Genomic DNA, 27,790 nt, shown 5'->3' with positions numbered 1-27,790 from the left:
GTAACAGAGTAGTTTTCTTTCAGGAGTAGAAGCTAGCTGTTTAGCTAGCCGTTACTGCCGACCAAGAGGACAAACTTGTACATAAATATAGGAAAAAATAAAAATAATATTCTGATCATATGCATAACAGGTTTCCATGAGGTAGAGTGAGGCCAAGAACAAAGGCTAACTATAAAATATGAAAAATAGAAGTGAGGACATACCTTTGCTCTACCCATTGTTTTGGAAAACTGTTTGACGATGTCAAGTCCAGCATATGACGTGATTGACAGACTGCTTCTTCTTCTACCAGGCTAAAGGTTATATGGTTGGCTAACAGTTGCGCGCGTTGTTTTGAAATTGTGTTGCAGTTTCACTCCAAGTCGGGGTGGGTCGCTATGGCTGATACTGAGGAGGACACCGCTGGGCGGAATTTCCTCTGCCTTTTATGGCCAATTTTGGTCGCGGCATGTGTCGCAGACCTTTTGCGTATCACTCTGCGTCGGTCACGTGATGCATGCGGCAGTTGCTCCCCCAGTTACAAGAGACAGCCGTGAAACAAATACAAAAGTTAAATTTCATTTGAACTATTTTATTTGAAATTCCATTTGGTCATTAGGGGAGTGGGACAAGACAAAATTGCATTTTAAGGTGTACTCCAGACTTATTTGGTATTTTTAAAACTATTTTCCAATAAAATACAAAAACATGCAGTTTCTGTGCAAATGTACTTGTCCCGAGAACAAATCTAGAGAAAAACAATTTTGTGTGCAATTATTTAAAATTTGATTGATTTGAATGTCCTCCAATTCCAGACTGACCCATAGTGTACAGTATTTTGACTGACATTGACAATATCTTTGTATTGCTTGTATCAATGTCTTTATCCCCCCACACCCACATTGTTACATAGTAGCTGAGGTTTTATACTGTGAGGGTCTATTCACTTACGTAAAATTGATATTAGTCCTTCTAAAGGGTAATTTCTCAGGAATTGGTCAAATCACCAATGTTTCATCTTTGTATTGGAAAAAAATCATATGAAGAACGCTCTTATTAAAAAAACAAAATCAATTTCTTTGCATTGCTATTCAGTGCCATATTATTTACATTTCTTCCAGACCCCTCCCCCCAAAAAATTACCATAATTCATAAAAGTGTTTTATTAGAAAAAACGCAAGAAAGCAACAACCCAGACATGACAAGCAGGGGTCTCAGCTGAACCTTTTGCAGACTCTACTTGAAGGGATTAAAACATTCTCAGGTGGCCTACAAAGTGGGGAACAGAGCCGCTCTGCTCCTTCTTGAAGTACACAGATGCATGTTTGACATTTTATTAAATTTTTTTTTTTTTTTTTAAGAAATCAAGGTATCCTGCTCAACATGGTAGCATTTAGCTAGGCCTGACTGTTCCCACCACATGAATGAATGAAACTCATGCCACTGATGTGTAGACAAGTCTCTGAAACATGAGCTATATACAAAAATCATATTTTCCAGGGGCCGAAACAATGAACCGTACAAAATTAAAACGCCACTTTTCCAATGTCAAGCGAAGACTAACGACGGCTTACTAGGACGTGAAAAAGGCGAAAACCAAACGACGATTCCGGGTGACATTCGGTCTGCGAGACGAGAAGTGGATTCAAAACAAAACAAAACAAAACAAAACAAAACATGTAGGAAGTGACTCTTATTCGACGCTGGGACTCCTTCGTCGGTCGCCATGTTTGCTGTGGTCGTTACTGGCCTCTCTCAGGTGATGGCTCCTTTCTCTGCTGCGGCTGCGTTTGTGCGAGCGCTGCTCCCCGTCACGTTCCTTCTCTCTGCTGTGGCTGCCATCGCGCTTCCTGCTCTTCTCCTCGCCGCCGCTCTTGTGCCGCCTCTCCCGGCTGCGGCTCCGGCTCGACTTCTTGGCCTTGCGCTCGTCCCTGTGCCTCTCCCTGTCGTCTTTGTGCCTCCTGTCGTCGCTTTCCCCTTTGCTCTTCCTCTCCCTGGACCTGTCCCTCTCGGCCGCTCGCTCCCTGTGGTGGTCGCGCTCCTTCCTCTTGCTCCGGTCGTCGCCTCCGTCCCGCTCCTTGTCTTTGCGCTCGCTCCTCTTGTCCCGGCTGCCGCTGCGGCTTCTTCGCCGCTCGCGTCGATCTTGGTGGTTTCGTTCTGCGCTGCGGGATCGTCTCCTCTCCCTGTCCGCTCTGTCCCTATCGCGCTCCCTGGCGTCCCTCTCTTTCCTCTGACGTTCGCGCTCCCGCTCCAGCTCGCGGTCGTAGCTGGGGCCGTGGCGGTCTCGCTCGCGGTGGTGACTCCGGCTCCTCGACCGCTTTGGAGAGCGCCTGGGGCTCGGTGTCCGCCTGGGGGTCCTGGGAAGAACACCGCCGTTAATGACAACGTCGCGAGACCGGCAAAAAAAGTTACAAGAAATGATCGATCAATTTGTTTATTGGCTGACAGCTAGAAGAAATTTCATTTACCCTGTGAGGGAGATTCAATAGTCCCAGGAGCAATATGCACACACTCTTCCACCGCCCATTTAGAGTTCACTATTCACAAAATCACCTATTTCATGATTTTTTTTTTTGCCATATGTATTTGTGAATATTGCCTGAAAACTCAAACTTCTTCCTTTTTAAGTCCTTTCTGAAACATTCATCTTTAACGGATGTGCACTTTTATTTTGCAGTTGAAAAGTAGGCCTACTAGTAGCTAATTGTTTTGTTTTGGAAGGCTCGTCGCTTAAATTGTCACAAGACAACCCAATTGGCCATTTTGTCACTTCTGTCGGCCGAAAATGACATCAAAGTTGCTCCGGTAACGACCAATCACGGCTCACCTATTTTCTGAAACTGAGCCATGATTGGTTGTTACCTGAGCAGTTGTCACTTTCAGTCGACAGCAAGTGGCAAAATGGTCGCCACCCGATATGGACAAAAACGGGTGGATTTTACTACTTAACTCATATTCCATAAACGATAGTATAATCAGAATGCCGTGTTGCGACAAGTGGGCCTGCATGGAACATATTCTTGTCCACAATTTGTTTCGGTTTGACTTCCCCTTTAAACCTTACTATCTGAGGTCTCTTGATACCTTTGCTACGTAACTGGTTGGTGTCGGGCAAACACCGCCAATGTCCAAATTCGGTAAAGTTCTCATTTGCCCACTAACCTGTACAGTCCCCGCGTGTGTGTTTTATTAGTACAAATCATAGATCTAGCAAAACAATTGAAAATGGCTTGCTTTCTTTGTGCTGATAACGGGAGTGCCGAAGATACCGGGATTCCTTCGGACACCGGTGAAAATTTGAAGTTAAGAAATGACCTGGAGGGCCGCCGTTCCCCTTGTCGCCCCGGTTCGTCGAAGGCCTCCTCCTCCTCCTGCGGCTGCTTCTGAGGGACCTTCCGGGGCCTGCTCTTCATCTGCTGGTCGATGCTCTTCTGCACCGGCACGGGGATGCGGGGGAACAGGGTGGAGAACCACTCCAGTTTGGTGAGGAAAGAGCGCAGCATCTCGCCGACGGTCATCACGCAGCCTCCGCCCGCCTTCACGTCCAGCTCCTGCAATCAAACGGTGGCGGGCAGCCGACAGGAAGTCGCTTAGCACATCGGCAGCCACGTCGCGTCGTTGGTGCAATCAACTCAAAAGGCAGTATGTGATGGCCAAGTACTGAGCCTTCACCTCTGTTCATCTAGCTTAACCTCTCTAGTCAAATGTGTCTGCCTTTACTTTTACCACACAGAGGGGAAAACAGGTCAGTGTCACACACAGTTTGGCTCATCTAAGATGTCGAGCAGACATCTGTACTCACACAGTGAGCATTGGCGATGGTCAAACGTGAACAGATTAGTAACGCCCCATCTTCCTCGCCAGAAAATATTGTCAGCTAGGTTTAAACGGGAGAGTAGATGAGGCGAGTAATCTGACTACACTTGAGCTCCGTCCTCACTGTGCTAAAATGTGAGAGAGGGAAAGAAACATGAGCTGCCTCCTCCTCCTCCTCCCGTCTTCAGCACAACGGGAACTCTCGTGGAGCTTGTGACGGGCCACAGTGGAAGCACAGATGTGGGCGGAGGGGGGGGGGCAAGCGCACCCCCCGCCCTCGCTTGAAATGGTCCTTAACGTTGTATGGTAGAGAACAGCCGCTTTGCACTCACACACGCAAACCAACAGTGCTGAGATACACTATCCAATTCACCTGCAGCACAATGGGCATCTAAAGAAAAAAACAGGGGAATTAACCAGTTGTTGAGGATTAGGAATTGTAGAGATATGTGAATATTTCAATTAAGTAGAATGCAGGAAAGCAAAGGAGGCCTGGTTGCACACCTCGAATCAAACACATAACACCGAGCACATCATTAGGTACGGCCGGACAATTCCGTGACATCCAACGTAAGAGCTGCAGCAAACATTCTGACCATTCAATGATAAAAGTGCTCATTTTTCACTGGCATCATAGAGTTCATTATTGTGTTTTTGATTTCCGGTGGTGTAAAATGGCTATACTTTTTAAAAATCATACTGAGAGTAGGGATGCAGTTATCAAACATATTTAGAATAGGATATTCTACCGATTAATCGTGTGATTGGGGGAAAAAAAAAAAAAAAAAAAAAAAGCATTTCAGACAAAAATGGATTATTAAACAACGCGGATGTGATGTGCTGCCAACATGGGCTCACCATCCTCAAGTTCCACGGTTAACTCATTCGGTACCAGATGTTTTCAGACAGTCTTTTACTCTAACGTTTGAAAAATAAAAAATATATAAATAAGTTCCTGGGATTGAATGGCTGGACTGTGAAAAGATATAAATATGTCTTTGAGATCGTAAGACAGTCTTCACATAGCAGCCTGTGTATAAATATGTGTTTATTTTATTAGTGTTGCTTGGTAACATTATTAAAAAGTTGCACTGGCAGATGACTATTTTTACGTATTATGTGGTGTAAAAAGTTTGACAACCACTGCTGGCTGTAATATTAAAATTTCTTGAGATAATGAATTTTGTTTTGTGTTCGCTACAATCATCACAATTACACTGTAAAAACATAGAATTATGACATTCACTCCGTCATCAATTAGTTGTTTTTTTTTTTTCCGTTTTTTTAAGTGAACTACTGTCAAAAAGGTTTCCCAAAATATTCTAATTTATTGAGAATTGAGGTCAACATATGAGTTAGTTGTTGGCTCAGTCATTACATTGGATCTCATTACGATTGTACAGCTAGACCTCGCAAAGTGCCCAGTGAGTGCAATAACATTGCTACATGATAGAAGTTTGAATGTGTGCATCAATACAATTGCCAATTACAGAGAAGTCTTTTTGTGCAACGAGTCCTGATCAAATCTTGACAAAAGCATATGGACATGCCTTAAAAAATATCAAAAATTACACATGACTAGTAAAAGATGTAGTACTCTGCGTCATTTAAGGTACTTACCCTGACAACAACCAGCAGCGTGGAAGTGAGCAAGTAACCTAGCTACTCAGGTTTTGAGGACAAAACTGCGGATAATTAAGCCAAATGAAGGCAAAGGTGAAAAATCAGCTATGCGCATCACAGCAGGAGAGGGGTGGGGGGGGGGGGGTGTTCAGTTTCAATGCATGGGATTGCATGAGTTCAATGGAGAGAAATAGAAACATGAAAATATTACCAGGCGTGACATACCTCCTCATCATCCATGAAGCCGTCATACCAGTCTATTAAATCGGCTGGGGGCTGTGTGTACCTGAACAAGGTTCAAGAGCACGTCAGAATCAGCAGCGCGGGTATTTGTGCCGTGCGCAGCGGCAACGTCTGGTAATCATACCGTATGTACATGAAGCCAAGTGCTCGGATGTAGGGCGAGTCTGTGTGCGTGATGAGGCCCATCAGCTGTTTGCGCGTCAACTTGAGCGTAAACAGTTTGTATAGTAGACAGAAGGCCGTAGACACGATGCCACCGGTGCCAACTCCACGAACCTAGAGGGGATCAAGTCAAGAACGTCTTCAGACCGCATCACGGCAGACTAAAACAGTCAGCTGTCTATTAACAGGCACTTGTGTTCAAAAGTCTGGGATTACTCAACTAAATGTTATTTTGATCACTTTAAAAAGAAAAAAAGCTTTTTTTTTTCCCTCAATGAAGACTGCATTATAATCAGAAATACTGCGTTGCCTTGACTTAAGAGGTGAACGTGTTTGTGACCACTTTTATAATTCAAAAAGGTATTTTTTCACCTCATCGTTGCCCACTAAAATGCACGGAAATGTCAATCAGTTCGAACAATCTCAAAAAAAAAAAAAAAAAAAAAGTACCAAATTTTTAGTGAGACACGCAATTGATCGACAAAAAGAATAGAGTGCTCAAGAAAGTGTTCAATGTGCAGGGATGAATGGGCATGAGGCTATGATGGTAGTTTTGACTAGTTGAGTTTTGGTATTGTCGACCCCCACATACTCGCTCGGCAGCCGCAAATTTGCTTGTCGGATTTCCCCCCCACATTATTTTTTTGTTTTAAATATTAGTTTACGGGCGAGTGTCAGTTCATATTTTGTTAAATTGGTCACTCTTAAGCCAAGGTACCACTGTACAGTCTAGACATTGTTAATGTGGTTAAAAATAATTGTTCCTCCCAAACCTTTAAACAGCTGTTAACAATAACTGAACTGTTTATGATCAGAAGTCTATTTAACTTACTAATATCATCCTATAATGTCAGTGAGGCTAGGGTGGACTACAAGAGGATTAAGGATGGGGAAAAGAAAAAGCACGTACTTCTCACTTACCCCTCCGCACATTCCAGTCTGACCTGCAGTCTTTCTGCTTCCTTTCTCCCATGGCTCAACGTGAGTCACCTGCATGGAAGCACCATTTACGTATAAAGTTGAGGAAATAGACATTGGTGCCAACAAGGCCCAAAATTATGCAACCTAATTGTAATTAGGGCTGCACTATATTGGGAAAAATATGCGACATGGATGTTGACTATGGCGATATCAATATTACTGTGATTTTTTTTTTTATTATTGCATGTCTTACATAATATTTATATATATATATATATATATATATATATATATATATATATATATATATATATATATAGTATATAACGATTTGACATACCGCCAACAAGGCCTAAAAAGTTGATATGTTAAGAAACACACTGAACAATATCAATTATCATCACAGTGTCAACCAAGCTGGGGAATGTCACAAAAGGAACCTTACTACCATTTTAAATACTAACGTGACAAATGGCTAACACCCTTGTGGAATTTTTCTTTACAAATGTTTTTAAAAAAAACATGGAATGAGCACTTCAAAAATCATCTTCACATACCTACAATTTTTCGTAAATGCTGATTCTAGTGTAGACTATTTGTAAAATTTTGGGGAAAATTTGGGGGAAACAAATATGTGCCAACAAGGCCAAAAAATAAATAAATCATACATCCCGATAGTATGTAGGTTATTTTGAGCCAATTCTATCATTGAAAACTAAAATCTAAATGTTTTTTCATTTAAAATGTGGACGCTCTACGACAGCCTACTTGGTTAGCAGTTAGCTTCAAACGTTAGCATTTTATGTAGGCCACGTTGTGCTGTTAAGAATAATGAACAAGCAAATGCGCAGTGTTTCAAATTCAAATAACGTAATATGTATGACTCGCAAACGCTTCCCTTAAAATACTCGAACCGTAATAGAAGTAAGCGATACGCTAGCCGAGCCCAGCCAGCTGCGGTTAGCCAACTAGCATGCAGATTAGCATCGCACGACATTACCTTGAAATATATTTCGTCCACAACTTCGTGGTACGTCTTTAGCTCATACAGTTGAACTTTGAAATACGGCGAGGACAGGACATTGGTAAGAATCATCGGGTTGAGGTTCATAGTCTTCTCGTTGCCCCACAGGGGCAGTACGTTGCCATGTTTTCCGGACGCAGGCTTGCTCACGGCCTGGCTCCCCATGTTAGCCATGGTGGCTAAATCCCGCGACGCCGATCTTAACAAGTACGGTTTGCTTCCTTCCAGCTACAAATCCATCTGTTTTGTTTCTGTCTAATCCCGATTGTTACCAATTTGGCGTGTTATCGGCGCAAAATCGGTGGCCAATGGACGATAACAACTTGGCGCCGTCGTTGTTGTAGCTAATGTGCTGCCTATGATGATGCGAAGTGGAACCGGAACTGGACGGTGACGAAGTGGTGCAATGCTGTCGCGCATACGTCAACGTGGGATGGTGGAGAACATATTTTGGGTTATATGTCTGTGGGATGCTTTGAAGACGGAGTTAACTACCATTGGATGTTGTGTAAGTATCACGCCTATATAATGTTAACACTGACTTCAACAACTGTCTTTAATTTTCCATGTGACTGAGAATGTTGCAGAAGAGTCACTCTCTATCTCGCTCGAACGTAACCAATGTGTTTTTTTGGGGGGGCGAGGGGGTTATTAATTCAAAAAAATATAAATCAGCAACTTTATCTATACACCTCAATATAATTTCCCGCAGCAATTATTTTTCTCTTGCTCTTATTTTACGCATGTGACGTCAGTGTCATAATGCGTGCGCAGTCATGATCCCAACGTTAGATTTCCATAACTTTTCTTTTAACGTTTTCAGAAGTTCAGTCATTTTTTTAAAGAATAAAACAAAATTTTAAATATCTGAAAGCCAGCATGGGTGTTTCAAAACGTCCTTGGGTTTAAAATGATTTAAGTAGTAACAATGCCCGACACAAAAATATTAAGCATTAATCATAAATTTCTGTGGGGTGAATCAAAATGGCATTATTTACAGTGCGAAACACAATGAGTACAGTACAATCCTGTTTTCTTAAACTAAATGCAATAAATACTGACCAATGCCATAAACTGACTAAATACTGCTAATACATCATACTATTTGAAGAGCTCCCAAAATTTGACTTGATTTAACAACATATGAATGTATGGTTGTGTGTTTCGTAAACATTTCATACTTTATTTTGCACAGGCACTTTAAATTTCACATTATATTATATTCTGTGAAAAGTACGCTTTTTCAAATCCACTTCTCACTAGGCCATAAAATTTGACTCTGAGGACATCAAAAGCTTTTGAACAAATCTGTTGGAGTGTACTCGTTTGTTGAGCAGTACCTACTAAGGTTAATTAAAATACAATACTTTAAATAAAAAAATGTTACATATGTATGACTGCATTGTTACAAGACAGTATTTTTACAAAATGACATACATTGCATATAATTACACGACAGTAATTTACAAAATTACATACATTGCATAAATAAAGAGCCCCTTGAACAGTTTAAGTACTTCATGTCGTACCCCCTTCACTCATCACTTTCAAGCATAGACTTTGCAAGTAGTCAGGGTCAGGACAGTCATAATGACGAAGAAAACAAAAGGGCTGAAATGTCTTGATGTTTTGTAAAATAAAATAAAACTTTAAAAAAGGGAAATGGTAGCTCATCCATACACTCACACAACACCAGTAAACGATACAAAAACAATGGGAATGACACATACAATCAAATATTGAAAGTAGTGACTAATTTTGTATTCATGACATTAATAACATTTGCTTGAAATATATGTCGATTCCAGGATGACTGATGCCTGCTCAGTTGCCAAAACCCCGACCACAGTGGCCTTCAACTGCACCTGCTGGACACTCGAGGGCTTTCCAGGTCTACAGATACTGTAGGTAATTCCTGTGCTGTACTGTACACAAATGCCCCCTCTTCGTGGAATGAGGGGCGGCCACTTCCGATTGCCTCAATGTAATACGGCACTCTTCACCATGGTCACATGCTTCTCAAAGCTTAGCGCTTGATCACCACCTGCTCATACGGTCCTGCTGCGACCCTGAAAGAAAACGCCGCTGATAGTTTACATTCCAAAAACCAAGGACATATATGTGGGGATTCACCCTTACATTATCTTACAAGAATTCCACATTTGCACTGTAATGTATAACTGGACTCAATTCATAAAATGGGGGTCTCACACACACACACACATTCCAGAGTTACATAACACTCACCGAGTGTGCTGGCTTCCCAAAGCGGTGCTACCGCCAGGACCGACAAACAATCGGAGTCCTTCCTCTGTGACAAGACACGCACAACACACGTTACAATCTGTAAAAACGCTCGGTAACTGTCAGTTGCGAAAATCGGTTCAGAGTGAGGGTGTGAAGAATTGATCACATGACGCTAGTGGCACAATTGTTTTTTCGATATGTATGGCGACGTTATAGCAATATATGATATATTATCAGGGGTATCAGAGTCGGGGTTTTTTTGCGGGCCACCTTCCACTTTTGGCCACTGCCAAACGCAACTGAAGTGGATGTAAAAAATTAGTTGACGACTTGGTCAAACACCAAGCGGCTGAGCAGCGCACAATTACCCATGTGCTGCAACAGAAAACTCTAACCATGTATCGGGATTTGAGGCTCTACATATACGGTGCAGGATTATTTTTGGGCTGAACCAGAAAAACATAGCGTGATTGTCAAGGAATGAGCAGATTGCCTCAAAGTGAGGAAATAATTGAGAGCAAGTGGTTATTCCGAGAGGCTGTGGGCAAAGATCGACAGCCGCATTCACTGACTGCACCTGTGCATTTCAATTTGTTCTAACTAGCTGTGGTAGTATATATGAAATTAGCTAACGATGTTAACGTTACTTTGTGTTGGAAACTGTTGATGTGCTGTTGCGCAACTCAATTCTGTTTTGCAGTAGACACTGCACTTTATCTTCTTTTTAGGTCTGAAAATTCCAAGCGAATGTCTAATTTGGGACATTGTCTGCCCTTTAAATTCTGTTTCTTCCTGGCTCACCTCCATCGCGTCAAATTATTTGTGCACAGAGCGGTGCGTGCGTCCCAAGTAACATTACTGTGTGTGGCTGAGTGATCCCTGCGAAGCTTCGAAACAGAGATTTTGCATCCATCTTTATTTGTAATTGAGTTAGGGCCCAACCAAAAAGCATTTTTTGAGGCCATTGCCGATATTTGGCAGAGTAAAATTACAATAACTGATTAATTTAAAAAAAAAGACGATAAAATAACATTTCGGCCCCCCTACACTTACAATATGAATTATTGGCAGAACATTTAGCTATTTTACAATACCATGAGTATTTGGTTTAACTTTAAATGAGTAAAAATCAGCTGCCTTTTTTTATTTTTATTGGCAGAACATTTAGCTATTTTACAATACTTTTCCCATGAGTATTTGGTTTAACTTTAAATGAGTAAAAACGAGCCTTTTTTTTAATTTTACGTTAGAATATCATTATCATTGTCTTATGTTGTAAAGTGTTAATGTGAAAACAAAAGAAAAGAAAAAACAATTGGCAACAATTGGCCATTTTTGACCTCGCCACTACAAGCAGAGAATCTCAAGCCAGCGCGGCGAGACGCCGCATCACTTTAACGTAATTTGATTCCATCAGCAGGATGCTTGCTGACTTCCCACTTTTAAGTACACACCCTCCGTACTGGAGTCCAAGATACTGTGACTGAAATCCTGGCCCTGAAGGATTTTGTCAATGATGTCATCCGCGTTGACCCTGGTGTCGTTTACCCTCGTCAGCTGATTCTCCATTGAGTTCTGCTTGACTGGATGTCTAAGCCACAGAGAAGAACAAGGTGGGACATTGTGTGAATGTGCTCGATGGGAAACAACATTCAGTGGATTACTGGCTTCAAAACACACATTCCAAATGGATCGTCCGCGTAAGCGTGTTGACGCGTTCGTTCGGGCGGATGTTTGCGTTACCTTGAAGCTTTGGCAGTTGTGGAGTTCTGTTCTGTCGCGTGATGGCAGCTCGCAGGGTTTGGAGGGGAGGACCGGCTCTCCTTGTCCGCTCTTTCTGTTTGCTGCTCACTGGGCTCTGGGATACTGTCGATGCCTATTGAGGCGGAACCTCCTGAAGCGTTCCTTCGATGTCTCAGATCTGGTGAACTGGAATGATTTGAGCTGTAGCCTGTAAAGAAGATTCGATTGATGAGATAAGAGGGAATGTCGTGTTTGTCCAGAGGAGAATAATATACTCTATGTGCGTATGTACCTGAAACTTTGGAGTGCTGACTGGTGTAGCTGGATGTTCTGGTGTGACCACTGGTAAGACGAATTTCCTCTGGAACTGGAGTCCCTGAGTATAGCAAAATCAGCATTTTAGGTTGACCTGTAAATTCTTCACCAACTTTATCCTATGACAAATTGTTTATCATGGGACTTGTTGTTTGCAGCGGTGAAGGACTGCACCACAACCTAAGTCTTTCGAAACTATTTCAAAGTAAATATTGTCATACTTCAGAGATACTGTACTGTATTTACAGTCCTTGTATGGATTTCATTCAATCAGGCAGTGTTGTTTATTCATTGAGATCTTTCGCAATACTTTTTATTAAGATTTCATAGTTATGAGTTGCAACAATGGTATCCTGTATTGTCAATTTCAGTTCTGGTTTTGCTCTTAAAGTGGAAGTCAACCCAAACCACTTTTTTCAAGAATATGTTCTATGCAAGACCACTAGTTGAAACAAGGCATTCTGATAAATATTGCGTTTGTGGAATGAGAGTTAATCCTCTTGTTTTTAGCCATCTCTGGGGGCGGCCATTTTGTCACGTCTGTCGGCTGAAAATGACATCACAAGCACGCAGGGCTCAGCCAACGACCAATCACAGCTTAGCTTTAGAAAACAGGCGAGCCATGATTGGTCGTTACCTGAGCCCTGAGCAGTTATGATGTCATTTTCAGTCGACAGAAATTACAAAATGCCCGCTAAAATGAGATGGCTAAAAACGGGTGGATTTTGCTGCTTGATTCATATTCCACAAACACAATATTAATCAGAATGCCTTGTTTCAATTAGTGGGCCTGCATAGAACATATTCATGAAAAAAAAATGTTTGGGTTGATTTCAACTTTAAAGAAACCCCTTTTTAAAAAACGGTTAGCATTTTCCTCTGCAATGGCAACAGCGGCCTCTGCTGCTCCAAGTGGTAAAGGCAGGAGGCCGAGGACATCTGTTTGTTAATATGGTCAATAAACACATCTGTCTTTAAAGTGTATGGGACACATTTTTTTATTATTATTATTTATTTTTTTTACAAATTTTAATATCTTGTATTAAACATGTCACAATAAACGTTTTTTTCCTTCATTTAGCATTAGGCTTTGGAAATCTTGCGGGCCGGTCGAAATCGTGAATAAGGCGGATATGACGTCAGCGAGCCACGGCTCTGACTTGCCGGCTGTGACGTGTGCCCGTCGTGGTTTTCCTTCTGATTAATTTCGTTTAAAAAAAGAGTGACCAATACTTGCCGACCGCTTGTCATTGCCGTGTTCAGAGCCTGGAGACGATCACACACACACGCGCACTGGGTCAAACGGCCAGTGGGTGTTCCCAGCTCACGAAAGCATTGTTTCCTGCATCTTTTCATTACGTTTTTAACCAAAGTAATCATTGGAATCTTATGACTGTACTTGTACTCCTTCTTAATAACGTTTTTAGGCTAACCTTTTGGTGTCCCTTACACTTTAAATGTGCTCTTCTGAAGTTAAGGATCGTTTTTTTAAATTGATGGCTTATTAGAAACGGTTTGTGTGCATCAGTACCTGCTGCTGAACGGGATGTGTGCATATCTCCTCCCTTACGCTCCTCAAGGAGACACTCTGACTCAGCCTGTGGTACACCCAATGTCATGGCTGTGGATGAGGGGCTGCAAGGAGACAGAGCGAGAGAATAACAATAATCAAACAAAATGAATTTCCATACATGAAGCTTCCGAATCAGTGAATACATCAGAAGCTCCAAATTTGAACGCAAGCTGTTCAATGAGGCTGGTTGACCTTCAAGTTGTTGTCATTTCAAAGCAATGTAAAGCGAGTCAAACTGCCGCCATGATAAAACCATTAGGCACTTTACAGGCTTCTTTTAAGTAACATTTTAAGATAGCAGACAAAAAAAAAATCATTAGTGTGAAATTCAAGGCTTAACAGTCAAAATTAAAATACATCACGACTCTCCTTTCGGTGACATGCACGAGCACGCGTTAGTAACGCGGATGATTCACGAGTTGATTCAAACTGTCATCGCTTTAATACCACGCGCCTCAGCAGACACTACTGGGAGGGGTGGGCACACCTTTTAGTTCCTACGATAAACACACAAATGACGAGGGTGGGGAAGCACAGTCAAGAATGTATCATAATTCCACGGCACGGTGCTATAAATCCTTCACATGTAATGAGTAACGTTGAGTGCGATGAGTGAGCCACCAGTTGACACTTAAGGCAAACAGTTCCTTGGCTGCAGCATCATTTCGCAGGCCAATAATTGTGGCAAGTCTTGGTGAATCAACCTCAAATTTGTACAGAATGTATGTAAGCGCATCAGGATTTTATATTTTTATATTCAGAAACAACTGCTCAATTTCATTGAGCTGGACTTAGTAGTTTTTTTTTGGGGGGGGGGGGGCGGGGCAATTCTACTGTTGCTTTAGAATAATAGAAGTCAAGTAAAAGGAACACGTAGTCCTTCAAATAATTACTTCAGTAAGAATAAGTGCTCAGTGAAAAAAAACGACTAAAGTACTAAATTACAAATAACTTCTGATTTATTTTAATGACCGCGAGTGGCACGCGGTTGTTTCCTCAATTGTTTCGGCCAGACTTCATGTCAATTTGTCATTTAGCAAACGTTGCATGTGTGTGGGGCTTGTGTGTGTGGTCATGTGACAGCCTGGCCCTGTTTGATTGGTGGAATGGAGTAAAATGTCGCCAGCGGATACCATGGATTGCTAAAAGAGTCACATGACAGGAGGCTGAGGTATAAGTCTTTCTGACAACACCAAAAAAAAAACAACCATCACACAGGCAATAATAAGATACAAATTAAAGGTCTGTCGACTTCGCATACTCATGGTTCATCACCTACAAATTTGCATATAGATTTTTCACCCCAATTTCTTTCAGTATTTTTGATTTATTTGATTATTTTCCCAAGATTCCCCTACCCAACCCCCTCCACTTCCCTTCCTGTTTTTTGCAAACGTATATTTATTATTTATCTGAATTTTTGGAAAATTGTTTGGGGCCTGGAAAATAAATCTTAACAGTACTCCGTCCTTTCCGTCATTTGAGCAAATGTAGCGTGTTACTACCCACCTCTGACTATTATATGAACAAGGTGTTTTGTAGCTGGAAGAGCAAACTGTGAGCAGGGGAGTATTCACATGTCACTTCAAGCTTTGCCAGAAGTGAGCAGTTACATCACATCCTCTGCTATGATCTGTCCGGCATCCAAGCAGGGCTTGACACTTCCTTGGTGTTGATCTTATCACTTATCAGCTGTCGCAAAAGAGCATGAATGACCGGGCGGCGCGTTATCAGCTCTCAGATAAAAGCTGAGGATCAAAATGATACTTTCATCTCTGTGGGTAATTTTCACATCAGAAACGAGCAAGTGCGTCAGTGTACCGACAGGCCGGATGTTGCTATGATTTCTAGGACATACAGCGGGATGCCCCAAAGGCTGCAGAATTTGGAAGCAGACCAAAATTTTCAGCTTCAAAAGTCTGACAAAAAAAAAAAAAAAAAAAGAGATGTCCAACAGTCATGGTGTGTGGTGCAGTAGACTGGCTTAAGTGATACGTGCAAATGTGGCACCTGTTTTCTGAAGCTGAGCCATGACTAGTTGTTACCTGAGCAACTATGATGTCATTTTCAGTCGACAGCATGTGACTAAATGGCCGTCCCCTGAGATGGACAAAAACGGGTGGATTTTACTACTTAACTCATATTCCACACACACATTATCAATCAGAATGCCGTGTTTAGAGTAGTGGGGCTGTACTGAACATATTATTGTAAATATTTGGGGGGGGTTGACTTCCCATTCAAGTATTTTGCTATGACAATCATGTTAACCTGCTAGTTAAAACATGGTATCGTTAAAGGTGTTATGATGGCGACGGTTAAACTCTGAACAGTTGAATGAAACCTAGTGTTAGCCTAGTGTTATTATTTGCCATAAGAAAGATTGTCTTCAAATATACAAAAAAAAAAAAAAAACACGTCGCACTCTGTGAACTCGATAAAATGCCCAAGTTGAAAACCTCCCGTAGCAAATAGGATTAAAAAGAATAATTAAATTAGATTTCACAATTGGAGTCAAAGAGGGTATCCTTACGTTTTAAAACAGGGGTCTCCAGACATAAGTTGTGTTGTGATGACAACCTGGAAGACAAGATAAATGTCGGTTACGGGATGACAAACAAACTACTTTTAGGCTATTGCGAATTCTGCAGCCCATGATCGAACTGCATTTAGTTTTAGCGCCGACTATTCTGGTTTGGAGACAAATCTTGACAACTTGGCATGGTACCTTAAGAATTGAATTGTCCTGTCTGGTTTTCTTGGTGTCATATCCCTCCAGGAGACATCTTCTTGTTGTGCTGCCCGACCCAGCAAACTCAGACAGGTTTAAATCAGCAAAGCCCAGCTGCGCATGGATGCAAATGATCAAAATGGAGAGAAATAAAACACAGAACAGACAAGGCAAACAGAGTTACTTGTTAACAGCGTGGATTCAGAATTACAAATATTTCAATCAGTAAGCCGGAACTAAACATAAAAACAGTCACGGTGTTAATAGGACACCAAAGTCCTTCTATCATAGAAAAGGAGTGATAACATTGTTCCAATGGATAATTGATTCCGAAGCTCATGGAGGAAATACCTTTGCAAATGCTTTTCCACCCTTCAATTCCTAAAATGACAAAAACAACAAAATTAGTTTGCATGCATAAACTATATGATTATGGATCATGAGCATTTGTGGTTTAAATAGTTTAGGACTTTTTAATAAATGTGTAAAAGAATATCACAGTTGGGGGCCAGATTTAAATTGTGAATTCACTGTACCCCCACCACCCCCCACCCCCACTCTACACAATGACTTTGAGTTCCTGGTTACAAATTAAAAATCGCCTCTGAACTTGTCACATCAACTGAACAAATCTTGGGGCCTGAAACCTGTCGCCTACCTTGCGCACTGACACCCGACACACACATGGGTCCAGTACACCTGTCCGGGCATTGGCACTCATCTTGCACATAAAGGAGAATCGCTTCCTCCAGTGCACACAGTTGGCTTGGACGGGCTCCCTGGAAACAAAGCAAATTTAAAAACTTGACTCTGACTAACCACAGGAAGGACTTAGAATAATCGTATGCATGGTTCAAAATGGCATTCAAATGAAAATCTCAATCCGGACTTTATATATGTAGGTACACATGTGGTTAGAGGCCACAAAGCTTTAAAAATAGTGTGTACAGTTTGGTTTGTCTTAGCAAACCATTACCATGGTGATGTTTTGACGACTAACGGCAGGGCTGGCACGAGTTACGTCTCAGCTCGTTTTTCCGCAGTGACTCATTTTGGCTGTGCGCAATGGATGAACAGTTGGCTTTTTTTTTCCCAAAGGAAGGAAGTTAATTTTTTTATTTTGGTTATCACTATGGAGTTCTAAACTGTCTGCACATTTTGCCTTTATACAAAATGTATGACTGAACCCGGGACCTCAGAACTGTGAAGCAGATTTGCTAACCACTGGGGACCTGTGCTGCTGCATTCTACAGTACTGTAAAAATAATATAATGAGCCAACAATAATACACAATTAATGTTGGCTATCTGGAAATTTGCTAAAATTCTAGCATTAAATAGGAGAGTCAGTGACAGAACTGCCACCAACTATTGTGGTTTCGAGACATATCAGTTTAATAAATAAGTATACTAATTTATAATGAGTTTATAAACAATTGCGCCAAATAGTTGCCAGGCAACAAGTAACGTCACTGCAGCAGTACGATATTACATTATATTAAGTTCTCCCTTGTACAATAAAAGTACAGTATTCCCTTGTACAATAAAAGTACAGTATTCTCTTGTACAATAAGTACTTTAAGTATTCCCTCGTACAATAAAAGTATGCCCTTCTACCCTCGCACAGTAATGTACCGGTACTCGCTTGTACAAAAGATAGTTGCACGATTGCTCAAAAAGTACGTTAAAGTTCTCACTTGTACAATCGTACAGTAAATAAAGTTAAATAAAGTACTCTTGTATATTACGTTGGTTAAGTTCTCCCTTGCATATTTACACGTGTGTATTGTTGTATCATATACAGTATTCATTGGTTTAGAAGTTGATTAATATGTAATTACTGTTCATTTAATTAACTAATGAGTCGAAAACATCATATTTAGTGTCGCATGGCATGCCAGTAATTCTGTTACTGCACTTTACAATTTAATACTCAAATGTTTAGCTAGTAGTTTACACAGTTAGCGAAAAGCTAAACGGTGACTTATGGACTGTCATCATTAATACGCAATGTTTACGTCAACAACAAACATTCTAAATATTTTTGGCTGACGTAAACTAAGTGACCGGCTGCTAAAAATAGCTGCCAAAATCTCCAAACTTACCGAGAAGACTCTTGGACGAAGGAACCGTGTACGAGGCGAACTTTGCAAAACAAGACGCCGTTGACGAATGGAACTGACGACAGCTCCTCCAAGTCGAAGTCCACTTTGAATTCGAATCTCTTTTTCATGAGAAAGAACGACATGCTGGGTGAAGTGGGAGACCGTGACGACGAAGAGAAGTGCCGACAGACAACCGGACAGGACTTTCTCCACCGACTGCTGCCCCCTCAGCTGTTCAAAACCTTTTCAAACTTCATACGGGCTTCTTCTTCCTTCCCACCCGCAGCCTGCTAACTAAGACGCTCGTGACGTGTCATCGTTTCATTGGCTGCAACGCTGACAACACGCTTCATTCACATCTCGCGGTTCAAACCTCGCTGCACTGGAGTTTGCTCAAAAATTGTACAGTAGTTGCATTTCGACCTCGACGCTCCATTCTGTCATTGAGAAGTCATAAAAAGTAGATCGCCGTCATAAAACGAATTGAAAATATGACGCAACTACAAAGTACAGCCCCATTTCAAATTCACATTCAGTGTTAAAAAAAACAACAAAAAAAACATTGCAGATATACTTCAGGTAGACTTTACTATAGGCACACATCAGTTAGTGATAATTTTTGTTTTTGCAGAGCACTAAGAAAATTCTGGCCCGTTATAAGGTAAAAAAAATGGCAGTAATTGTTATGTTTATAGATTGCATGAGTGTCTGCATCATCCTGGGGAAAAAATGTGCACAGACATTTTGGGGGCCAGGTGCATGCTCAAGCCCCCGGCGCCTTCGTCCAAAAAGGTTCCCCATCGCTTGGTCGGGGCATTTCATTCGGCGTTGTGGGGGGCACACTATATTAACATTTTCTGCTCAATAGTGCGCGCATAGTACAGTTGTGGAAGGTGTTATAAGAACTACATCAACAAAGAAACAGTCGAGGTCAATAAATGTATTTAGAAAGATTATTAAATGAAGGGTGTTAAATTATGATATGGTTAATTCAAATTTTGGTCTGTGACAAAGTTGTACAATTTAGAAAATTATGGTAAATTTAATTAGAGATGCTAAAAAAGATTTCCTTTAAAAAGGACGGAAAAGAATATTTAGTCTCCTCCCTGCTGATGTTGATTTTTTGTTTTCATGTAAACATGTCTGCTATTTTCTTGTATGTAGTGAAATAAATGCAACAAAAAAAATTCTCCTGGGGAATCATTTAAATGATTATCTTATTTCTTTATTTATTTGAAAAATGTCACAGCACACCAACAAACAAAAATGTCACAAAACATTTGTGGAGCTGAGTCGTCTTTCAAAAGCAGATACATTTCGCTCATATTTTAAAACCACTGTGGCTAAAAAAAATAGTTGCTAGGTTAGTGTGAAAAATTGCTAGCAATTGGCAATGAAATCCCGCCATCATGCGGCCACTTACTTGCACTGCACCCCAGGAAACCTTACACTGCGTGTTTCAAACCCCACACGTCTGTGGAGATGGATGGAGAGATAAGGCCAGACATTTCCTGTTTCCTTCTTTCTCCTTCTAACTCGCATGCGGACAACTAAGAGGAAGTTCACCTTCTGGGCACCATGCTAGAATCTACGTGCGCACGGGTTGTGTGTCTTGGAGCGTTTTGTAGTTTAGCGTCGTTGCTGTTTTTCCGCAGAAAATGCTGCGAATAGCGTCGCAGCCATCGTAGCTCCGCCCTTATACTACCGCAGTTCCCCCTTGGAAAGACTCGGAGCTTTACGCTGGGACTTTACATCCAATCTCCAAACAACGATTTCACCAGCTCATCTCTCGAGTTTTTATGTTGAGGTTATAACGCCGTGGGTTGCTTCCAACATGGATTAAAAGCTATTTGGTATTTTCTCGCACGCGCCGCTTGCTCACGACCTCAATGTTTCGGACGGTTCCGAGCGGTTTACTCCCAACAGCCCGGTGCTGGGATGCCGACAGTGAGCGCTCCTACCAGGACCTGTTTGAGAAGCTCGATGCGAATAAAGACGGAAAGGTGGATGTCGCCGAACTACGGGCGGGCCTGAAGGCGATGGGAGTGTTCCGGCAAGGTGCTGCTCAGGTACAGCTCGGCCTGGAGCTTGTGTGCACTCCGGAGCCCTCCTCGATCGCGTCTCTTTGCATGCATTCCATCTGGAAAGTGCTGGCAAGCATGAGCCAGTGTGTGTTGTGTGTGTGTGTGTGTGCTTGCAGAAAATTGTGATGAGTGGTGACCAGAATAAGGACGGCAGTCTGGACTTCCACGAGTTTACCAAATATTTGAAGGAGCACGAGAAGAAATTGCGGCTGACGTTCAAGAGTCTGGATAGAAACAACGACGGTAGGAATTGCATAACCGTCAAAACACTCTGCAAGAGTTCACGCATAGTGACACGCATTCAGCTCCGGAAAAACATAAGAGCCCACTGTTGAATTATCTGTTTAGATTAATGGTTCTCGAACTGACAACTCCCTCCAAAACCTAATATAAATATTGTCATTTAGTCGCAGAAAAAGAACAAGGGCCAAAATACCAGAAAATGCCCCAGTGCCCGGCCTTTTTTATTTACCTATTAAAATGTATACTTATACCAACAATTGTGCTACTTGGTCAAAATACGTTTGAGCCCCTGGAAATGCAATCACTCTGTATAGAATGGTTAGATTTCCTAAACTGCTGGAACCTCTTAAACTTACATCACATGCTCATTATCAAGTTTAAAAATCAATTGTGGTGCTGTATTATGACAGAAATGACTAAAACCACATCTGCAATTGTTATTTTCTTTATGCCAGGGCGCATTGATGCCACTGAGATCCAGCAGTCTCTTGCAGAACTGGGCTTGGGGATCAGCAAAGTGGATGCCCTGAAAATCCTGCAAAGGTTTGCTTACCAACTTCTATTTTCCAACTACAATGAAAATATAGTCACGTTTTCTTTTGTTCACTACCATGCCCACAACGTACAATTAATTTAGTAGCAATACAAGAGCTTCATAAAAAATATTGTCTTCACAAATATAGACATGGTTATGGTTTAACATTGTTTAAAGCGGTGTGCAGCGGTGCAAGTGATTGTGGTTGTATGTAGCGGGAAAATAAACGTGGCCAAAATATTAGAAGCATCTCCCAAAGTGACACAGTGTAGATAAGATAGTGTGTTACACATTGCAATGTACAGTGAACTAATCAGTAAAGATCTGCGATATAGAGATCAATAAAAACATTTTTTTTAAAACAGTCTTACCACTGCCCCACACTTAAAACACATTGAAAGTTATTAAAACCCCTTTTTTTTAGTATTATTCCTGTTCTCAATTTGCCGCATTTACAGTTCCTCAAATAAGAGGCAGTGCTCGCTTCAAGCTATTTTTCTGGTCACTCCATTTGTAATTAACTGTAAAATTGTCAAGTAAAGCAAAAGACATCCACACCAAAAATGTTCAACAAATCTGTAGAATTTTGTCTAACGAAAGTCTGCTAGCTTAAATACAGGCTAATGGAAACTAGCATCAATGATACAGTGCTTATAGAAAACTTTGAACAAATGGTAATTAAACACACACAGAGCAGTACCACATACAGAGCGTACAACAATACTAAAAGTCATTTATTCTTTCTGCTCTGTGAAATCAACGAACATTAAAATTGCAAAACCTGGTACTTTATCCTGTTAAATATGCTACATCTCTTCCAGTAGACTTTAGTGCTGCTCGGCATGTTAAAGCACAACGTGGTACTACCCTGAAGGCGCGCAACTCGATTTTTCGACTTCTGTGTATTCTGTAAAAAAAAAAACAAGCAAAAAAAAAACTTAACAACAAAGAGCATACAGCGAGCTGCGATTAAGCGGGGCTTCACTGTAGCATTCAACACCCCGTTGCTGAATTGAATTTGTGCCTTTCCCGCAGCATGGACATCGATGGCACGATGATGGTTGACTGGAACGAGTGGAGGGAACACTTCCTGTTTCACCCCGCACACAACCTGCAGGAGATCATACGCTACTGGAAACACTCTTCAGTATGACTCATTTGCACGCAGACGCTAAATAAAAGGGTCGCTTGTGAAACGCCGTCAATCAACTTGCAGTGCAATCGAGTCACGTGTTGTCCAGCAGTCGTCCTGTGATAGATTGGATGGATTTTTCTCTCCGCAGTAAACATTTTGGCCGCTGCTTAGAAAGACTTTGGCTGTCGAAAACAATTAGGTCAGGTCTGTTGTAGCACACTCACTGGCTCTTAATCCAAATTAAGTGGAGAGTGCCTGCTCTGTAATTCGCTTGTGATACATCATATGGACAAAAGTATTGGAACACCTGTTTGGGGGTGATAGCCCTTGCAGCTCGAGTAGCTTCCACCTTTCTGGATAGACTTAAATGGGAATGTCAACGCAAACATTTTTATTTTTTTTTCAAGAATATGTTCTATGAAAGCCCATAAATTGAAACAAGGCATCCTGATAAATATTGCGTTTGTGGAATAAGTGTTAATCCACTTGTTTTTAGCCATCTCCGGGGGCGGCCATTTTGTCTTCTGTCGACTGAAAATGACATCACAACTGCTCACCATGACCAATCACGGCTCAGATTCAGAAAACAGGTCAGCCGTGATTGGTCGTTGTGAGCAGCTGTGAGGTCATTTTCAGTCGACAGAAGACAAAATGGCCGCCCCCAGAGATAGCTAAAAACTAGTGCATTTTGCTGCTTAACCTATATTCAACAAACGCAAAATTAAACAGAATGTCGTTTCAGCTAGTGGGCCTGCTGGGAACATATTCTTGAAAAAAATATGTTTGGGTTGATTTTCGCTCTAAACAAGATTTTAGAATGTGTCTGAAGTCATCCTAAATTCATACTAAAGAAATTGTGAATTCAGATGACCCGAGAGGGCCCCGTGGCTCACAATTTCTCTTTTAGTTCATCCCAGCAATGTTTGATGGGGTTGAGGTCGGTTGCAATCAAGTGTCCAACCAGGCAGGAAGAGGAGTTCTAAAATGTACAGTTTTTAAGTGTTTGGGTAAATTAACTTATTTTTTTCCACCGAATTCGCTACATTGGTGTGTTTGTAAATGTAAAAAGAAAATTAACAATTACTTTTTTTCTATAATCAAATTACAGTCAAACAGTAAGAGTACTTATCAGAAAATGAGTTCAGTAGTCTTCTTTGCTTTGTGAAGTGACGTCAGAGCGGAAAGAGCTAACGTTAGCCACGCTAGTTAGTAAGCCATGTTATCTGCCTCGTTAGCAAGTCTCTAGTTATTTATTTCACCAATTGTAGACACGCTGTCTCGCATCGTAGCTGATTGGAAACGTTCATTTCAAACCTGCGTTATGGTAAAACAACATCAATAGAATTGCTGTTGATCTGTGTAATCATTTTTGACCAATTACGTGCAATTGGATAATTTCCCACAGCGCCCCATAACGATCTTTGTCGCACATAGTGCTTCCGGAATCACTGCTTTAGTCAAATGAAAAAAAAACCCACACATATGTCGTGTGTGTTTGGTTTGAAAACCAAACCGTTCTGTATTCTTGTTCCTCATTATTGGACCACACGACTTGAAATTACCTCTGCACCTACTTTTGCTTTTGGGAAAACACTGCTTATGTTTATCTGAAATATTCAGTCAACTGGAGCGCAGGCCTTTGTTTATTTTTCCTCACAGTTTCGGAATTCACGATTGACCTTTAAATAAAATACCGTGCCACTGATTGACTTACAGTACTTTACGGCTGTTGTGATTCTTGAGTTTAATGTTAGATCGTCTTTGTCGGGTGCAGTTAACTTGTTGCGCCACTGTGACATCACACTGAAGAAAAGGAAGTTGGGGTTACTTGCGAAGCCGGAATGAAGTAATGTGGTTGATGTGGCCTGTAGGTGCTGGATATAGGCGACAGCCTCGCCATCCCGGATGAGTTCACCGAGGAGGAGAAGAGTTCAGGGGGTTGGTGGAAGCAACTGGTCGCAGGGGCCGTGGCGGGCTCCGTCTCTCGCACCGGTACGGCCCCTCTCGATAGATTGAAGGTTTTCATGCAGGTAAAGCCACTTTAACCAACGGTTTGTCTTTGGTTTGGATGGCAAATGTCAATAAAGTTGTTTTATGTAACTCAGGTTCACTCCTCTAAAACCAACAAAATAAGTCTGGCAAGAGGTTTCAAGCAGATGATCGTGGAGGGAGGTGTAACTTCGCTGTGGCGGGGCAACGGCATCAATGTTCTAAAGATCGCACCTGAGACGGCAATCAAATTCATGGCCTACGAGCAGGTACCAATCCTCTTAGAGGCGATTTTGTATGCAATCTTGTGGAAATACAAGTACAGCATGTTTTTGTTTTTTTTCTTTGTTTGCAGTTTAAGAAGTTGTTGTCATCAGAAGGTCAAAACATTGAGACGCACAAAAGGTTTCTGTCCGGCTCGCTGGCTGGCGCAACTGCACAGACCGCTATTTACCCCATGGAGGTAGCATTAATATTTATTTAATCACAGTGAACCCCCATATATTGCGACGGATACGTTTTGAGATAAACCCAAAATAAGTGAAAATCCACAATATAGAGAAACTATACAAGAAAACCTTTTTTTTTTTTTTTTTTTAATTTTTTAGAGCTGTTGACATGAAATGTCGTCAACGGGAACAATTTTTTTTTTTTTTTTAATGGGATGAGTGGAGAAAAGTCTTGGCCAACTCTGGTTTCACCATTAACTTGGGAAAGTAAAAAAAAAAAAAAAATACAAAGAACAGTAACTATAGCCAGCAGACGTCAGCATTAGGTCTCCTTTAGATGAGATCTAAGTCAAGGCATTGCTGTGTACGGTAACAGCCCATTAAAAAAAATACTTTAAAATTAAAAAACAGTATGCAGGATAGTAGGGGCATGAAGGATGAACCGTGATATACTGGGGGAACACTGTAATACTCATTGCAAAAAAACAACCGGATGAAGTTGATAACAGAGGCCAGAATACATTGTTTTCTGTGTACTTTTGGTCTCCATCCCAAAGGTATTAAAGACTAGACTGACACTAAGGAAAACTGGCCAGTATTCCGGAATGTTTGATTGCGCCAAGACAATCCTGAAGAAAGAGGGTGTCAAGGCCTTCTACAAGGGCTACATTCCAAACTTACTTGGCATTATTCCCTACGCGGGCATAGACCTTGCCGTTTATGAGGTACGCAGACCGGACGACGCATGCTAATGACCCAGTTCCTCTTCTTACAAAAACTGTTATGCATCTTTGCCGCAGAGTCTGAAGAACGCATGGCTATCGTACCACACCAAAGATTCGGCTAATCCGGGTGTTCTGGTGTTGCTGGGTTGCGGGACGATTTCGAGTACCTGCGGACAGCTGGCCAGCTATCCGCTTGCCCTCGTACGCACGCGCATGCAAGCGAGAGGTAAACGGACTGGAGTCTACCCGATGAATGTAAATGTGAAGAAATATTACCTGCGGTGACTGGATGAATCGTATTTTTGACATACGGGTCACCATCACTATAAAGTGCCTTTGGTGCTCTCATTAGAATCACATAGTCATGAAAGTGTAGTAGAATAATGAAACTCTGAAGTGGTAGTAATATAAGTGGCCAAGCATTTGCCCACATAGCAGTGTAATAAGTCTGTGCTGCCTTCATTTATGCATTTTTTCCCTGTCACTTGTATGCAAGGTCCATTTTGTCATAGTGAAATATCAATTGATATAAAAACCTTTGAGAAATTCAAAATACTGTGTAGTTGATAAACAGCGCATCTTGCTAACTGCTAAGTGAAGGTCCACTGTGTGCTCAGTAAATGCTAACATTAGCCAAAGTAGTCCACCCTGTCATTGTCTACCCTGTCAGCAATATCACATATTTAGAGCTTGACCTATTTAATACGAGGCATATTAAGTCCAATTGAAATTCGCAATTTCTTTTCAGTGAAAGCTTTGGGAAACATCAAAGGTGCCTTATGGTCATATTGACTCCTCCACTACTCACAAAAAATTCCAGGATGAACCTAAAATGAAGCAATTTGGCTGTCTAAACTTTTGAACGCTCTGCCCAAATTTTCATGTTTCAGCACAACTTGCATTTTTTCTAAGGAGCTGAATGGCAAAATTCACAACAGAACAGCAAGTCATGCAAAAAGTGCCGAAACGTTAAATAGTTGGACAAGTGCATTCAGTAATTTTGAGAATGTCAGAGTTCACGTTTAAAGGTTTTAGTGCATTTTAGTTTCATCCGGTAATGTCACAGAAAGCCCCACATTTTTATACGTATGAATCCATTTATTTCTCTTCAGCGTCCCTGAATGCTTCAGACCAGCCCACCATGAGTTCCCTACTAAAGAACATTGTCGTCAAAGATGGCTTTTTTGGACTCTACCGGGGTATCCTGCCCAACTTTATGAAAGTCATTCCGGCTGTCAGCATCAGCTACGTCGTTTACGAGTACATGAAGATTGGTTTGGGAATCAGCAAATGACACTGCAAGCAAACAAGTGTGGACACGCTCGTTTAAGCTGAATGAGCTGAGATGTCTGGCGTGATGTGGCATGACTTGCACCACCTTACACTGGACCCTTTCGGTCAGGCAGATGTACTGTATTGCACTAAGGATGGTCTGCTATTAGCTAAAATATGAATTATTTATATTTGCAGCATGCTTCTTTGTCTTCCTGCTGCTGAGAAAGACACTCAAATGTACCACCCTTTGCAAAAAATACTTGACTCGAGTGACTGAACTGTATGTGACTGCAAACATAAAACTGTGAAAATACAAAACCAAACAGGTCATCTGTGACATATTGTCATCAATCTTAAACATTAAATGATGGTTTAATGGAAATATATTTACTGCTCAACCCACATTCACTCTCCAAATTTGGAGGGAAAAAAAGGCATCATGGGTCATATAGGTGTTAAGTGGTGTTAAAGAGGCTACAAATATTAGATGTGTTGACACAGGAATTTATCTGCTAGAGGACCACACAGCTAATCAAATGTTATAAATGTGACAACACTTTTTGATTGTTTTAAGTTCGTTTACTGTACCAGCATAGTTTGTGTGCTCACGCAACCTCACATGTAGAACCTGGCTTTAAAAAATGTTTTTTTAAACAAATTAACCGGCATTTTGTAGCAGTAGCTTATGTAAACGACAACATGTACATTATAAGTAACTTCCCCCCCATCCAACTGTCCTCTGAACACTTTATCCTCACTAGGGTTGGTGTTGTGAAATTGTTGGTTGATGTTCGAAAACCGATGATACAGAAGAGTCGACACACTTGGCCAGAATCATCTCGAAAAACAAACTTTGTTTTATTCGTTGCCATTT

General features: G+C 41.3%; 3 protein-coding genes across 5 annotated transcripts; 1 reads left to right on the top strand and 2 right to left on the bottom strand.

The window, feature by feature from the left end:
- Positions 1 to 1,127: 1,127 nt before the first annotated feature.
- prpf38b (pre-mRNA processing factor 38B) lies at positions 1,128 to 8,184 on the bottom strand. Of its 2 annotated transcripts, XM_086042220.1 has the most exons (8): positions 7,745 to 8,184; positions 6,745 to 6,813; positions 5,786 to 5,937; positions 5,630 to 5,704; positions 4,256 to 4,299; positions 4,128 to 4,186; positions 3,295 to 3,530; positions 1,128 to 2,336 (listed from the first exon to the last, which is right to left on the bottom strand). In XM_086042220.1, the coding sequence occupies exons 1-8, from the start codon at positions 7,940 to 7,942 to the stop codon at positions 1,673 to 1,675; spliced, it is 1,497 nt and encodes a 498-aa protein (XP_085898346.1). In that variant the 5' UTR covers positions 7,943 to 8,184; the 3' UTR covers positions 1,128 to 1,672. The 2 variants fall into 2 exon arrangements, with proteins under 2 accessions (XP_085898346.1, XP_085898345.1); XM_086042219.1 differs by lacking the exons at positions 4,128 to 4,186; positions 4,256 to 4,299 and having other exon boundaries at positions 5,644 to 5,704.
- LOC147141184 (mitochondrial adenyl nucleotide antiporter SLC25A24-like) lies at positions 8,161 to 27,298 on the top strand. 2 transcript variants are annotated; one of them, XM_086042218.1, is made up of 11 exons: positions 8,161 to 8,276; positions 9,577 to 9,672; positions 20,682 to 20,808; positions 21,264 to 21,351; positions 22,379 to 22,490; positions 24,350 to 24,508; positions 24,584 to 24,736; positions 24,823 to 24,930; positions 25,474 to 25,641; positions 25,717 to 25,867; positions 26,754 to 27,298. In XM_086042218.1, the coding sequence occupies exons 3-11, from the start codon at positions 20,691 to 20,693 to the stop codon at positions 26,933 to 26,935; spliced, it is 1,239 nt and encodes a 412-aa protein (XP_085898344.1). In that variant the 5' UTR covers positions 8,161 to 8,276; positions 9,577 to 9,672; positions 20,682 to 20,690; the 3' UTR covers positions 26,936 to 27,298. The 2 variants fall into 2 exon arrangements, with proteins under 2 accessions (XP_085898344.1, XP_085898343.1); XM_086042217.1 differs by lacking the exons at positions 8,161 to 8,276; positions 9,577 to 9,672 and adding an exon at positions 14,489 to 20,550.
- On the bottom strand, positions 8,931 to 18,932 carry LOC147141185 (EEIG family member 2-like). The gene is made up of 11 exons (XM_086042221.1): positions 18,482 to 18,932; positions 17,036 to 17,156; positions 16,729 to 16,758; positions 16,375 to 16,491; positions 16,180 to 16,226; positions 13,605 to 13,708; positions 12,051 to 12,134; positions 11,759 to 11,966; positions 11,470 to 11,606; positions 10,016 to 10,079; positions 8,931 to 9,837 (listed from the first exon to the last, which is right to left on the bottom strand). Exons 1-11 carry the CDS (start codon positions 18,622 to 18,624, stop codon positions 9,795 to 9,797), a joined length of 1,098 nt encoding a protein of 365 aa, XP_085898347.1. The 5' UTR covers positions 18,625 to 18,932; the 3' UTR covers positions 8,931 to 9,794.
- Positions 27,299 to 27,790: the final 492 nt, after the last annotated feature.

Source organism: Filicampus tigris, chromosome 10, assembly GCF_054856515.1.
Source record: "Filicampus tigris isolate MCC_2025a chromosome 10, RoL_Ftig_1.0, whole genome shotgun sequence".
Lineage (NCBI taxonomy): Eukaryota > Metazoa > Chordata > Actinopteri > Syngnathiformes > Syngnathidae > Filicampus > Filicampus tigris.
This window is presented reverse-complemented; position numbering and strand designations above follow the sequence as displayed.

Excerpts from the sequence above, each read along its gene's own strand:
- prpf38b (XM_086042220.1), bottom strand. The coding sequence starts at position 7,942 with ATGGCTAACATGGGGAGCCAGGCCGTGAGCAAGCCTGCGTCCGGAAAA. Across the intron at positions 4,300-5,629 it reads GAGGAGGTATGTCACGCCTG|GTGTGCAACCAGGCCTCCTT; the intron begins GTAATATTTTCA and ends GTTTGATTCGAG. Across the intron at positions 4,187-4,255 it reads TTCCTGCATTCTACTTAATT|ATGCCCATTGTGCTGCAGGT; the intron begins GAAATATTCACA and ends TTTTTTCTTTAG.
- LOC147141185 (XM_086042221.1), bottom strand. The coding sequence starts at position 18,624 with ATGTCGTTCTTTCTCATGAAAAAGAGATTCGAATTCAAAGTGGACTTC. Across the intron at positions 16,759-17,035 it reads GTCGGGTGTCAGTGCGCAAG|GAATTGAAGGGTGGAAAAGC; the intron begins GTAGGCGACAGG and ends TTGTCATTTTAG. Across the intron at positions 16,492-16,728 it reads GTGGAAAAGCATTTGCAAAG|CTGGGCTTTGCTGATTTAAA; the intron begins GTATTTCCTCCA and ends ATCCATGCGCAG.
- LOC147141184 (XM_086042217.1), top strand. The coding sequence starts at position 20,371 with ATGTTTCGGACGGTTCCGAGCGGTTTACTCCCAACAGCCCGGTGCTGG. Across the intron at positions 20,809-21,263 it reads TCTGGATAGAAACAACGACG|GGCGCATTGATGCCACTGAG; the intron begins GTAGGAATTGCA and ends TCTTTATGCCAG. Across the intron at positions 25,642-25,716 it reads TAGACCTTGCCGTTTATGAG|AGTCTGAAGAACGCATGGCT; the intron begins GTACGCAGACCG and ends TCTTTGCCGCAG.